Below are 14649 nucleotides of genomic sequence, written 5' to 3' on the forward strand. Positions count from 1 at the left end.
ATAACATGGTATTTCAATATAAAGAGGTTCATTATATAAATGCACATCGTAAATATATAATTGTACATATTATAATTGTACTTCATATTATAAATGTACATCATAATATAATTGTACATGGCATTATAAATTAACATCATAATATAATTGTTCATCATATTGTATTTGAACAACATATTATAAATGTACATCATAATGTAAATGAACAATATAAATTATCACATTATAATTGTACATCATAATATAAATGAACATCATATTATAAATGCACCTCCGATTAGCACGGTTGGCTACGTATGGAAGGAAGTCCAACCGACGTGCGTACAGAATTAGCGCGGTGTGCTGTGTGCCGTGCAGGGATACGCCGTCTTCAGAAACTCCATCGTCACGTCGCGTTCGTGGTGAAGAACCTTGAACGCTTTCGACGTTCGTCACACGAACACAAATCTCCGAGCGTTCAGGGCAAACATTTGAAATGTGGATGGAGAAGACAAAAAATAGCATCAGATTTGTTTTTATTTCGCAATAAATTTAAGCGTGTCGGCAAAAAAATTTATAAACGCAGAGAAGGTAGAGGAGACGGAGGAGGAGTGAGGAAGCCCTGAGAAAGCGGTAAACGTTCACGGACATTCGATATAAGATCGACGTTCCCAGCTCAACTGACTTGTTACGCCAAAAGGGCCGAATTTTGAGAGGCAGCTTGGGACTCGCTCTGGAGTTGGCGGGGCCCCCTCCACCCTCCGCTCCCCCCCCCCCCTCCGGGTGAACTTGAAACGAACGCAACGGACAAAAATCCACGTGACCACGGGGAGAGAGCGAGAGAGACACGCAAACTCCAAAGATACAGCAGCAGGCGTCGTCTGGATCTGCATCGAACCCACGACCTCCTGTATACCAGGCGAGGTAGTCAACATCTCCGAGCCGCCGCGGCACGTGGCGACCACCGCAGACGGTCACACACGCACGCGCACTTTAGCGTCACGTCGAAAACAACAAGATCGACGCTCGCAGCGAGGAATCAGGGCCCCCCCGCGCCTCCCCACCACGACGGCGTTCTGGTGCCGCCCGACTCGCGCCGCTCGCGCCGCTGCCTCGTCTTGGACAACCTCACCCTGCGGCACAGACCGCCGTCCCCGCCGTCCCCGCCGTTCCCGGGGCTCGTCGGCGAGCCGCGGGCCGGTGCCTCCGTCTCCTCCCGCTCGGCCTCCGCGACCGCTTCCACCTCCCCGACCGCCGACCCCACCGGTCCCGCCGCCGTCTCCGCCGTGTCGCTCTCCGAGGCGGCCGCCGCGCCGGCGGCGGTCGGAGCCGCAAAGCGGCGCTCCAGATTCTCCTCTCGCTCCGCCCCCTCCCACTCCGGCTCAAACATCTCCGGGGTGTAGCACCGACGCTCGTCGGCGTCGTCGGCGTCGTCCCGGCACGGCGGCGCCGCGGCGCCGACGGCGGTAACGGCAGGGACGAGCGCGGCACCGGCGGCGGCGGCGGGGGCAGTGACCCCGGCGGCGGCGGTAACGGCAGGGACGAGTGCGGCGGTAGCGGTGGTGGCGGGGGCAGTGACCCCGGAGGTGGTGGTAGCGGCGGTGTTGGCGGCAGCCACGTCGGCCGCGCCGGTTTCGGCGGCGACCGCGTCGCCCCCCTCCACCGGGAGGCCGTGCCGCCAGCCCGGGGGCCACGGCGCCGCCTCGCGCCGTTCGGCACCGACGCCGGCTCCACCGCGGCCGCCGAGAGGCGACAGGAAGCGGGCGATCGACGCCAAGCCGCGGTGTCGCGCCCCCCGTCCCCGCGCCCACCGATGCCGCTGCTGCCCCTGCTGCCGTCTCCCGCCGGGGGTGCCCAACGCGGGTGCCGGCGTTGCCGGAGGGGGGTCGTGGGCGGGCGTCGCGTCGTGCGCGAGGCCGGCCTTGCCAGGTCCGGCCTTGCCAGGTCCGGCCGTGCCGCGGTCCGACGCGGCGTCGTGACCTGGAGGGGGAGCGACCGGCTCTATCGCGGCCGCGGGTTCGCCGGGAGAGGGCCCGGTCGCGACGGGGCCGGCAGGCTCGGCGGGGCTCAGCGTGGCCCGGCAGGCCTCCGTGAAGGCCGCGAGGGAGCGGAGGCCGCTGGGGAAGTCGGCGTAGTGCCGCACTCGCTGTCGCAACCACTTGGAGAGACCTGCGCGCGCACACGCACGCGCAGCACGCGTCGGTGAGCGCGGTGCATATCGGGGGTGCGCGCGTGTGGCGGAAACGAGGGTGCTCGCGGCGGATATCGGGGCGGGCGAACGCCGCCGGCGTCACCGTACCCTCGGTGTACTTGGCGGGGTTCTTGCCGAAGCGAGCGTCCACCAGCAGCAGGGCCCCCCAGTCGTGGCGGTGGCGGATGCAGCGGCCCAGGGCCTGGTTGAGGGCGCGGAAGGCCTGCACCTCGTACCAGCGGCTCCCGGGCAGCAGGCCGCGCGAGCGCACGTGCAGGTCGTTGTAGTCACGCTTCAGCTTCACCTGCGCGCGCCGAATCCGAGTGCGAACGTCAATTTGGACTGCGGGAGGAATCCGATGAGCTATGAAGCATTTTAGTTTTTTTCACAGGTGTCCAGTCGGGGCACGGAGTCAGAACGTTACAACAACAACAACAAACACAGTGCAAAGTACAGGAGAGGTAAACAAATCACACAAAAAAAACACGCAAATACAACAACAAATGTTTTTTTTACTTACCAGGCAGAGCCCACTCAGCCGTTTACTTATTTTTCAGAAGTGACCTCGCCACCACAAATGATGGCTGCTCAACGAAGTGACGGCTTCTCAATTTACAGCAGCAGCCAAACACTCTGAACGCGTGGTGGCGTTGATTCTAACCGCGTGGTGACGTTGATTCTAAATGTGGAGGGGAAAACCGGAGGACCCGGAGAAAAATCCACGCGACCACGGGGAGAGAGAGAGAAGCAAACTCCAAATATACAGCAGCAGCAGGCGTCAAGGTCGTGATGGAACCCACGACCTCCTGCACACCAGGCGAGGTCGTCAACATCTCCTAGCCACCGTGGCGCCCCTGTGCCGTTTGCGAGCAGCACCTACGAGAGAGCGAGTGGCCAACACCACGGCCGGCCACGCCTTTGTCTCCCCAGTGACGATGTTTACAACACACCACCGCACCAGGTACTCAGTGAAGGCTGAGTCGACCTAGGGGAGGCCCAGAACCGGTTCGGATAAACGTCACCGGTGTTGGTGGCCGTGAGCGGGAATCGGAACCGGGTGGCCGGGATCGTAGGGCAGCGTAGCGCTCGCCGCGACACTGCCGCACTGACAAGACATGCACGTGGACTAGAACGGACGTGAAAGTGTGTGGTGGTGGTGGTGGGTGAGTCGTAATTGTGCGTAACGATGCTGGGTGGGTGGTGATGATAGTGGGTGGTGGTGGTGACGATAGTGGGTGGTGGTGGTGGTTGTAACGGTGGGTAGTGATGGAGGGTGTTTGGTGGTGACACGAGGGTGGTGGTGGTGGTGACGATAGTGGGTGTTGGTGGTGGTGACGGTAGTGTGGTGGTGGTGGTGGTGGTGGTGGTTGTAACGGTGGGTAGTGATGGAGGGTGTTTGGTGGTGACACGAGGGTGTTGGTGGTGGTGACGGTAGTGGGTGGTGACGGTAGTGGGTGGTGGTGGTGGTGACGATAGTGGTTGGTGGTGGTGGTGGTTGTAACGGTGGGTAGTGATGGAGGATGTTTGGTGGTGACACGAGGGTGGTGGTGGTGGTGGTGGTGGTGACACGAGGGTGGTGGCGGCGGCGCTGCGTGTGGCCCCGCGTGGCACCTGCAGGTCGCGCGTGTTGGGGTACGGGATGCCCACGGTGAGCACCACGCGGGCGTTGTCGTCGGCAAAGTCCAGCCCCTCGCTCACCTTGCCCCGGCACACGGCCAACAGCAGCGCGCCGTCTGAGCCGTGCACACACACGGCACACACACACATACACACACACATATATACATATACACACATACACACATATACACACACACACATACACACATACATACATAGAAACATAGAGTGGGGGTGGTGGGGGTGGTTGGGGGGCAGGAGGGGGGTGGGGGGGTGGGGGGGGCGTACCGCGCTGGCCCTCCATGTGTACCGCCGCGTAGTACACCTCCAGGAGGCGGTCGAACTCGGCCCGCTCCCCGCGCTGGGGCTCGCTCATCACCAGCTTGCGCCGCTCCAGGCCCGCCCACAGCCCCGTGTTCTGCCAGCGCTCGCTCACCTTCTGCAGCATCTGCGCACGCGGCGCCCGGCACAAAGATCCCCCGCATAGCCTTCGGCGAGCGGCGCCTACGAAGGCCGGGGGGGCGCACGAGGGGGCGGGTGGCCGGCGCCACGCCGTATCCCCAGCGAGGTCGTTTGCCCGCCGCCGCCGGGTACCCATTTGAGGCCGAGTCGACCCGGGGAAGGGGCCCGAGACCGATTCGAATGGCGGCGCGTCAGGCGCGCTGGGGGCACGCGGGCAGGGCACGGGCGCCGTCCGCGTATTCTCGGGGTGCGACCAGCGCGTGCGTTTTCACTCGTCTGCTGCGGGCACCGCGGCTTGCCGCGCCGCGTGGCAAGCCCCAGACGTGGGCAAGCTCCGCTCCGAACGCTTCATGGCCGTGCGGGAATGCGCGGGGACGTGCGACCGAGACACCTATCGGAATCTTTATTTAGACTGGAGGAATACGATGAGCTATGAAGCTCTTTGTTCACAGAAGTCAGGACAGCTGCGTGCCCCCCTGCCCATGCGTGCGTTTTAATTTTTCAGGAGCCGTCTTGAAACATTACGAAGCATCCGTGGGCATTTGAAGGGGGCGAGCCGGACGAAATGTGGGCCCGAATGCGCTCGCGTGACCGCCATGGACGCATCTCAAGAACCGGGCGCCCATTCCACCCGTCGGGGGGTGACGCCTCCCCCGCCCGCCCCCCCTGCCCAGCAGCAATTTCATTCAACAAAGAGTGCGCCACGGTGGCTAGGAGATGTTAACTACCTCGCCTGATATGCAGGAGGTCGTGGGTTCGATCCCGACCCTGATGCCTGCTGCTGCTGTATATTTGGAGTTTTTCATGGTCTCCCCGTGAATCCGTGGATTTTTCTCCGGGTCCTCCACATTTAGAATCAACATCACACGTTTAGAGTATTTGGCTCCTATGCATTTCCACATAATAAGCCACATCAATTAGCTATCATTTGTGGCCAGGTCGCTTACGTAATAGAGCTGCTATATAGCTCAGTGGGCCATAACAGACTGTTGGGGCAAGTGCTGTTAGCGAGCACCTGTGAAGGCCACCTTCGTCTCCCCAGTGGCGATGTTTACTACACACCGCATCAGGTACTCGACCTAGGGGAAGGACCATGACTGGTTCAAATACTCGTCACTGATGCTGGCTGTGAGCGTGAATGAAACTCGGTTGGCCGGGTTCGAAGCGCAGCGCGCGCTAACAGCCGCACTTCCACCCCCCATTCCGAAACTCGCACAGACGCACACGTACACACGCACACACGCACACACGCGTACACACGCACACACGCGTACACACGCACACACTCACGCACGCGCACACGCGTGCCCAGACACACACACGGCATGCGCGCACACACACGCGGGCACGCTTGCCCCGACGCACACACACGCGCACATAATCCCCGGTCCCAGGCACATCTCAAACGGACATCTCGGCCATAATGAGATCCAGGGCGGCTGCTGGAGACGATGGCGTGTCGGCCCGGGAGCCCAGACGCTCTGCGCTTTGTAAAGAGTTTAACGGCCGGAGGAGAGGGGGAGGGAGATGGTGGTGGGGGGGGACATCGCATGGGGGGGGGGGGGGGGACATATGACAGCGCATACGGGCGGCAGGCAGAGCTCCCACAAAGGGTTAACGCCATCTGTGAACAAGAGCTTTGCAGCTAGTCGGATTCCTCCTGCACGTCAATAAATATTCAGATTATAACGTCGCAGCGTCGCGAGCGGCGGCGGCGGCAGTCGCTTGGGGGAGGGTTTCATCCAGCAGTGGATTGAACGCGGCCGATGTCGACGACGACGACGATGATAAACCTGGGGCTGCCAGACACGCGCGCCCCGACACTGGCCCACTGGCCCTACCGTGCGCGGCTCCGCCGGGAGCAGACGCAGAGGCCGCCGCGAGGGACGGCCGTTCCTCTTCGCCGCCGACGCTCTGCGACCGAGGTGGAAGGGGGCCCACGCCGCGTTCGTCCGTCCGCCGTGTTCGCAACGGGGTGCGGGGGGGGACAGGGCTCCCCGGCGCTCGTAAACACGATGCGATATCAAGGAGGCTCGAGTCAAGGGTCAGCTTCGCTCGTCGGCCACGTTGATCAAAGAGGTTTCCCCAAAGCTGAGAGACACAAGCCAGCGGCAAATAAGAACCCTTTTCAAAACACCCAACCAGGGCCCTGACGGCTGCTCGTTGGCTTCTGTGCTCATAATCACGACAAAGATCCCCCCCCCCCCGCTGGGGGCCAAGCGCTGTCGGCGAGTGGCGGCACACCTACGAAGGCCGGAATGGCGCACGGGGGGGTGGGTGGCCGGCACCGCGCCCGGCCGCCTTTGTCTCCCCAGTGGCGCTGCTGTACGCGCCGTCACCGGGCACTCGTCTGAAGTCCAGGACCGATTCAGAAAGTTGTCACGGGTCGGTGGCCTCGAGCGGGAGTCGAACTCGGGTGGCCGTGTTCCGTGGCGCTAACCACCGCACTACGGCTCCCGCACACCGACGATCAAATGCAAAGTTTCTTGTGTAAATCTTTACACGATCCGTATCTGTACGCACGGCCGCCGGATTGGAGCCGCGGAGCTGCGCGGCGACGAGCGGGCGAACGCGCGAACCGGCTGGGCCGCGTCACCGCCCCCAATGATCATCATCATTTTTGTTTGTTATTTTCTCGGCGCACCTGTGCACATCGTTCAGCAACGTGCCCAGGTGTCTTGGTCTGACGATGGCGCTTTGGAGCGGCAGATGTGCGACGTGACGGGGGAAAAAAACCTGCGCACGCAACAAAAATTTAATTGGCTTGACTTGGGTTACGAGCGAATCACCAAATTAAGCGTGGTTTGGCCCTGGGTTTTGCTCAGATCTCGGAAGCTCCGCAGGGTTCAGCGTGGGTAGCACTCGGATGGGCGGCAAGTGGGAGACAGGATTCTGTTGGTGGCAGAGGGGCAACGTTGTACCGTGTACTACGATCCAAAGCCCAACGCCCCCCTCTCCTCACCAACAACCACCCCGACACTCATCCAGCAGTGGATTGAGAGCAAGAGGGGGCAGCGCATGTACAGGTTGTCAGCCTTGCCGTGCTGCAGTCCGCCTGGTCGCCCCCACAGTTTTGGGAGTGACTGAAACTAAACTACAAACTATTTTGTATTTTACCAGGTAAGGCCCGCTGAGGAATGTAGCTCTTTTTTTCAGAAGCGACCTGGCCACAGAAGATAGCTCAACGAAGTGGGGTTATCACCATCATCATCATCACGTGGACATTTATAGCAGCAGCTAAATACTCTGAAACACGTGGTGACGTTGATGTTGATTCTAAATGTGGAGGGGAAAACCTGGAGGACCCGGTGAAAAATCCACACGACCACGAGAAGAGAGACACGCAGACTCCAAAAAAAGAGCTATCGAGCCCAGTGGGCCTTATTTAGTAAACATTTTTAAATAGTTTACTTTGTATGAAGAGACTCGCTCCCGCTGTAATCATTTGAGGAGAAAATCAGTCTTTTGTAATGTTGTTGTTATTAATTGGTACAGCGACATCCGCACTTTGCTGTACCATCTGCTTGGGATAGAGCGTTGCCCCATCGCACGCCTGGGTTTCCTGCGGGCGCTATGGTTTCCTCCCACGTGTAAGAACGCTCCTTCATTTGGCGGGAAACATCTTGACGTACGGAGGACGACAGAGCTTGGGGCAATTGTTAGGTAGGCGCCAGCTCGCCGCCTGGCTGGGGCTGACTGCCGTTCCAGCTTGTGGCAATTGCGAGATGCAACTTCCTTACCGAGCAGTCGACACTCCGACGATCCATACAATCGCCCGGTGTGACGATGACACTTTCCCACTGCTGCTGGGGAAGTGGAACGTCCCACAAACCACGAAACGAATTCGGAGAGGCCGCGCTTGGCGGTCGGCGAGAGCGTCCGCGCACTCGCCACGACGCACCACATTCATCGTTGCCGTGCTGCCGTGTGGCGGCAAAAAAAAAAAATGTGCCGAGGTAGGCTGGCGTTTTGAGCAACGGCCCTTTCACATCGGAGCATTTTATTGAGACGGATTTCCGCTAAGCGCGCGCCCCGAGTGGACGAGCGATCATTCAACATTTTTAAGAGGGCTTTCTCCTAATCCAGAATGCAAGCAAGCGAGCAAAAAAAAAATGTTTTATTTTAAAACCGTCTCCGTTTCATCTCACGGCACCTGGAAATGCCAACAGTGGACGCCTACAAAACGGGGCCCTCGATTCGGACCAGGTCCTAAAGCGGGGGGGCAGGGGGTAGCGGGGGGGGGGGGGGCAGGGGAGGCGGGGGGGGGCCCAGGCGACCCTTTCATCGCGCCGCCCCTGGTTCGTCTCCAGCCGCCCGTAAAGAGGAGCACGGACAGGTCGCCGCGCGCTCGCACCGCCACCACGACGCCAGCGCGCAGTCCGCCGCCCTCGTCAGCCGTGACGCGACCCCTCGAGCGGACGCCGCGGACACGGCACCCGCAGCGTGGAGGGACGGAGGCCGGAGCTTGGAGAGGCGACGCAAGGGGGAGGGTGCAGGGAGGAGAGGGAGGGGGAGGAGAGTTTGGGGCGAGGTGACGTGAAGAGAGAGGAAAGGAGAGGAGTCACGCGAGGATGCAGGAGAGAGAGAGAGGACGGCAAGGGGTGGAGGTGGGGGGGGGAAAGATTGAGGAGGGAAAGAGAAAGGGAGGAGAGAGAAGGGAGCGAGAGATAAATCACGACTTGTTTTCATGTCACCAGGTAAGGCCCCATTGAGCTATGTAGCTCTTTTTCAGAAGCGACCTATCACAGCTGATAGCTCAAAGAAGTGGCTTATCACGATCATCACTTGGAAATTTATAGTGGCAGCCAAACACTCTGAATGCGTGGGGACGTTGGTTCTAAATGTGGAGGGGAAAACCGGAGTACCCGGAGAAAAATGCACGCGACCACGGGGCGAGAGAGAGAGACGCGTGACAGGGAAGGTGACGAAGTAAAGGGTACGGGGGAGGAAGAGACGTGGGAGAGGCAGGGAGAGGAGAGATATTAGAGACAGAGGAGAAACTGTGATGCAAAAAAGGGAAGGGAGAGAGAAAGAGAGAGAATAGTGAGATAGAATGACGAGTGTGAGAGATGGAGGAGAGCAAGAGAGAGAGCGGGAGACAGCGAGAGAGCGAGTGAGAGAGAGACAGTGAGGAGCGAGAGAGAGTGAGAGAGAGAGAGACAGTGAGAGAGTGCGAGCGAAAGAACGCGAGACAGCGAGCGAGCGAGAGCGAGCGAGAGAGGAATTTCACGGAGTGGAGCGCTGACAAATGAAAGGCACAGAAGCGCGTGCAGAACCCCAATATACAGGGGGTACGACATACATTAGGGTGGCAGATCACAAAGTGAATACGACAGACACCGGAGAGGGAAGATAAGGAGGGTGGGGGGTGACGCTGCGTGGAGGGGGGGGGCACTTGAAGAGAGACAGAGAGGAGGGAAAAGACAGACTTCTTAAGAGGCCTTCTTTTAAAGATGACTTAGGAACTGGCGAGCCGCAGAGCTTAGCGAGCCCATCAGCCCGTGGGATTTACGAGCGGGGATGTGCGTGCGTCCGTCTGTGTGTCTGTCTCGCTATCTCTCCCCCACACCCCGCCCCCCCCGGAACCACCACTTCTCCGCGTGCCGCGCTGTGCGTCTGGTTTTTTACGGGGGGAGACTTCGGCAATCCCCGGGACGCGTGCGGCGCGCGGCGCCACCGTAATGCCTCCGCCGCGATTTACAATCGCAGCCCTTCTTGCGAACTCTCTTCGCCAATCTCTCCCCTTGCTCTCTCTCTCTCTGCACTCTCCCTTCTCAATTCAGTATCTTAACCCCCCTCCCGCCCCCACCTCCTTTAATGCGCTCCACTCCTCGCTGTAATGCTCGTTAATGCGCACTCTCCCATCTCAGACGCTCGCGATGCCGTGACGTTCATTTAATTTACAGGCCTTTGTTAATCCACCCGCTCCCTCCACCGTGTCAGTCACGCGGAGCGATATTGTTTGACCGCACTTCACCGCGCTAAGTCAGCGCCCACGGGAATCACACTCAGATCCGCGAGGTTCGTAGCGCATCGCGCCAACCGCTGTCCCACCGCTCCACCCCCTCCATGCCACGCTCTCCTCCCATCCTCTCTCTCCATCTCCCCGCTCTCCCCCTCCTTCCTCCGTGACCGCTCCATTGCACACTCTCACACTTCCCAACTCTTCCCATCTCACTCTTCTCTCTCGACACCAACACCTCCTTCACTCCTCATCGCCGATGCTCTCACAATCTCTCTCTGCACCTCCACTCAACTCCAGCACGCTCTCCCATCTCCAGTCCACTCCCATCATCCACTCCTCACGCACACTCCTTGGCTATGTCTTGTCCGCACTCCCCTCCCTCCCGTGCACCGCTGCTCCCTCTACCGGACTACCCCTACAACTTTCCCGACCCTCGCTCATCATCCCTGGCTCTGCCCTGTCCCCCTCCTCCTCCAGCGTTATCTCATCCCCACTCTCTCCCCCGCTCTCCCTCCGCTCTCCGTCTCCTACTCCTCCTCCTCCCAATTCTTATCAAAAACAGGTGTCCATCACCCCCTCGCTCCACCGATTTGCCCTCTACAGGGAGAGGGGGAGAGGAAGGTGGGAGGGAGGGGGGAAGGGAGGGAGGGAGGGGTCGGTTTGTGCCATGACCCTGGCACACAGCTTGTAATCCAGTCGTTACCAACAGGGTCCGCACCCTGAACGATCGGTTGCGTACAACCGAACGAGTTTTATGTGGACGTCCCCTGCAACCGGTTGCAGGCAGAAATTGCACAACTGGTCGCAGGCAGAAATTCTGCAACTGGTTGTTCGAAGAAAGGTGGAGACTTGACTTTCAAGCGGCGATCCGTTCCGCTATTTGTCGCGACGCGGTTCATCAGTGCGTTGCTGCACATTCGAGAACTGTGATTGTTCGCCGTATTGGTGACGTGGGGGGGTGAAAGGGGTGGGGTGGGTGGAGTTTTCCAGACTGAGGGGGCGGGGCTCTGTTGAAAAGGGCGTGGCCATGTACTCCAGCCACGCCCAGACTCCACCTCCTTGTCACGCAACTTCCCGCTGAGATTGCGGACAAAGCGGTCGCAGGTGATGATTGAGCCGCACGGCTTTCGGGAGAGATTAGATTGCGCAACTGATCGTTCGGGTGTGGACCTGGCTTCAGAGGTGGGGTTGAAGGACCACGTAGAGATCATCATGCGATGGGCGCCACCCCGAAGCCGTGTGCGCGTGAATGTGAGTGGAGGGAAACGTGACGTAGCGCAGCGGTTCGTGCTCAGCACCGTCACATCACTCGTGAACATCTGACCCGGGCGACTTCGCCTTAAATGAGTACCCATCGTGATCCTAGCCACAGCACCCCTTCCGCACCGTGCCAGCCTTAATAGGCGCTCACAAACAGCAATTTGCCCCAACAGCCTGTTGCAGACTACAACGGGAGACCTTTGCCTTGTCTCCACCGGTGTACGTGACCGCATCTGAAGGTGCACGTGCTTGTACCGATTGTGCGCGTGTGCTTACTGTCATGCGTTATCGTGCATATGCACACCCGCTCGCGCGTTCCCGTGATTCGGCGCTGAGCGGGACATCCGCCCCACAACTTGCAGACGCCCGCACGTGTAAGTACGGTAGAACGCATTTCGCACCGTACGTAGCCAACCATGCCAACGGGAGAGGGTCAGAGTGGCGAGCGGCGGTGGCGGCGGTGGTACCTTGTACGAGGGCAGGAAGCAGAGCACCCCTCGCGGCACCGTTTGGCACACGCTCAGCAGCAGCTCCCCCAGCTCGTCCTGGAAGTCGAACGTCTCGGTGTGGCAGTACGTGGCGCACAGCTCCCTCCCGCTGGGGCCCAGCCCTACCGTGCCCACCCACACCTCACCCGTGGGGTAACGGGGGGGAGGGGGAGGGGAGGGGGACGGACACGCACAGGGTGCCACAGACGCAGAGATCCCTCTCGATTTGTCTCACAGGAGGGCGTCAATGAGAGCGCTGCTTTGCGAGCCGCCTATTATGTCCGGAGTGTGGCACACAGTGACTTGGTAAGAGAGCGTTATGGTGGTGCACCAAAAAGGTCACATTGTTGTGATATTCATGCTGTTGGAGTGGAAGATGGCAGCCTACACGTGTCCCATTCTGATAAATGAGAAATCACGACGATTGCCATGAAAGCGGCGATCGAACCAGAGCACCCGGTGAAAAATGCGTGTGACCACGGGGAGATAGGGACATGCAAACTCCAAATATACAGCAGTCGTCAGGGTCGGGATAGAACTGGACATCTGTGAAAAAGAGCTTTACAGCTCACCGGATTCCTCCAGCATGATTTAATATTCCGATTCTCAACCCGCGACCTCCTGCGTACCGGGCGAGGTGGTTAACGTCCCGCCACCGCGGCGCCCACGTGTGTCCTTTTAAAGCAACACTCCTCTCCAGTAGAGAGCACCTACAAGGGGGCAGAGTTTGTGTCCGTCTGTTCGCGTTGGGCTGCGCCGTGCGTGGCTCGGCGCGCGCGCACACCTGCGAGGGGTTGATGACGTGCGTGGCCTCGCGCTGGATCGTGAAGGAGACTCCCAGCTCGGAGGAGAACGACGCCATGGGGCTCAGCGTGCCCGAGGTGAGGATGATGGTGCGGGCGTGGGCGCTCAGGTCCGAGAAAGCCTGCGCACGAACACGCGCACGGACACGGGCATCGGTGCTCGTCGCCTGTTAACGGCTCTTGAGCGACGTGGCGGGAAGAACATTATCCACATTTCTATGACGACGGGGAGGGCGTATCTCCAATGGACGACTGATGTTGACTACCACCTCCTCCCCCCCCCCCTCACAAACTGGTACCTATTTATTGACCCAAGGGGGGATGATGGGCTGAGTCAACCCCTCAACAAGGATTTCAACACCGAATCTTAGGATTGCGATTCACCCGCTCCTACCGCTTAGTCACCAGTTTTCACACGCGCAAATATAAAGATGCCCCGTATAGCCTTAACATAATTTTGGGGCAAGTGCTGTTAGCGTCTAGCAGCACCTATAAAGGCCGACACGGCACACGAGAGGTGGATGGCAAGCACCACGCCCGGCCGCCTTTGTATCCCTAGAGGAATTGTTTACACATCGCACCAGGTACTTATTTGAGGCTGAGTCGACCTAGGGGGAGGCCCAGGACCGGTTCGGATTACCGTCACCGCCGTTGGCCGTGAGCGGGAATCGAAGTCGGGTCGCCGGGTTCGTCGCACAGCGTCTAACCACCCCCCCACAAGTACAAACAAGCATCATCATTTACCATCGTTCATTATTTATACCGCACTTTCCATGCAGCACATCTTGAGGCGCCACACACACATACATACAATGGCCCCTTGGGGCTTACAGAGCACAGGGGAATGTTCTGTTCGCGAGCGGCTACTCGGGCTGGCATGCAGCGGGTGGTGTGGCCGTGAACCATTTACATCCACCTTTGTCTCCCCAGTGCCGGTGGACACACACAAACAAACCAGACATCGGCTTGAGCCTAAGCAAACCTAGGAGAGTCGCACCAAAGGCTCCGATACCTTTTGCCAGCGATTTTACACAAAGCCAGGAATTAAATCCAGGCGAACGGATGATTCCGATTCTGCTATGTGTGGACAGCGGAAGCCTCACTGATAAGAGGAGTTCACCGGTGGGCAGACCCAGGTGCCGCGAGCGTGGGAAGCGCGAGGCCACACTCACCACGGCTGGGTTCTGGCACCAGAAGTGCACCGTGAGCAGCTGCCGCTTGTGCCGCGCTCGCGAGCCGGGGCGAGGCCGCGCGATGAACCCCGCGGCGTCGGGGACGTCCGGGTCCGGAGCGCCCCACGCCAGCGTGCGCATCAGCACCACACGGTAATCCTCCGCGAACCTGCGGGGGGGGGGGGGGGGGGTCACGGTGCAAAGGACGGCATGACGGCCACGGCCGCACGCACGCACGGGTGGGAAAAAAATGTGAATTTTTGTTTTTTGTCTGTTGGTTACTAGGTAAGGCCCCACTGAGCTGCGTCGCTGTTTTTCAGAAGCGACCAGGCCACAAATAGCAGCTCAACAAAGTGGCCTATCATCATCACGTGGAAGTGTAGGGCAGTCAAACACTCCGAAAGCATGATGCTGATGACATGCGTGTAAGGAAAAATCGGAGGACCCGGAGAGAAATCCACCAGGTACTCACTTACCCCTGCATGCCAGGCGAGGGCGCTAACATCCCCTAGCCACCGTGGCACCCGCGACGCGACCGTGAATGAGGACAACCAGAACGCCGCGGTGCGCGATGGGCAGCGGCCCCGATAACCGCGAGCAACCGGGCACACAGCCACACACACACTCACACATTACACACACTCACACACATTACACACACTCACACACATTACACACACTCACACACACATTACACACACTCACACAC

The 14649-nt window shown here is 59.5% G+C and overlaps 1 protein-coding gene across 4 annotated transcripts in view; it reads right to left on the bottom strand.

Moving 5' to 3' along the window:
• Positions 1 to 299: 299 nt before the first annotated feature.
• The window catches only part of BRIP1 (BRCA1 interacting DNA helicase 1), a 29683-nt gene continuing 15333 nt past the window's right edge, over positions 300 to 14649 (bottom strand). For all 4 annotated transcript variants that reach the window (XM_078873865.1, XM_078873867.1, XM_078873863.1 and 1 more), the window contains 7 exons: positions 13941 to 14109; positions 12750 to 12890; positions 11945 to 12106; positions 4079 to 4238; positions 3782 to 3903; positions 2279 to 2474; positions 300 to 2148 (listed from right to left, as the gene is read on the bottom strand). In XM_078873865.1, the coding sequence (XP_078729991.1) occupies positions 1019 to 2148; positions 2279 to 2474; positions 3782 to 3903; positions 4079 to 4238; positions 11945 to 12106; positions 12750 to 12890; positions 13941 to 14109 (2080 nt within the window). In that variant the 3' untranslated portion in view covers positions 300 to 1018. The remainder of the gene's footprint in view (positions 2149 to 2278; positions 2475 to 3781; positions 3904 to 4078; positions 4239 to 11944; positions 12107 to 12749; positions 12891 to 13940; positions 14110 to 14649) is intronic.

This window comes from Lampetra fluviatilis, chromosome 37, assembly GCF_964198595.1.
Source record: "Lampetra fluviatilis chromosome 37, kcLamFluv1.1, whole genome shotgun sequence".
Taxonomy (NCBI): domain Eukaryota; kingdom Metazoa; phylum Chordata; class Hyperoartia; order Petromyzontiformes; family Petromyzontidae; genus Lampetra; species Lampetra fluviatilis.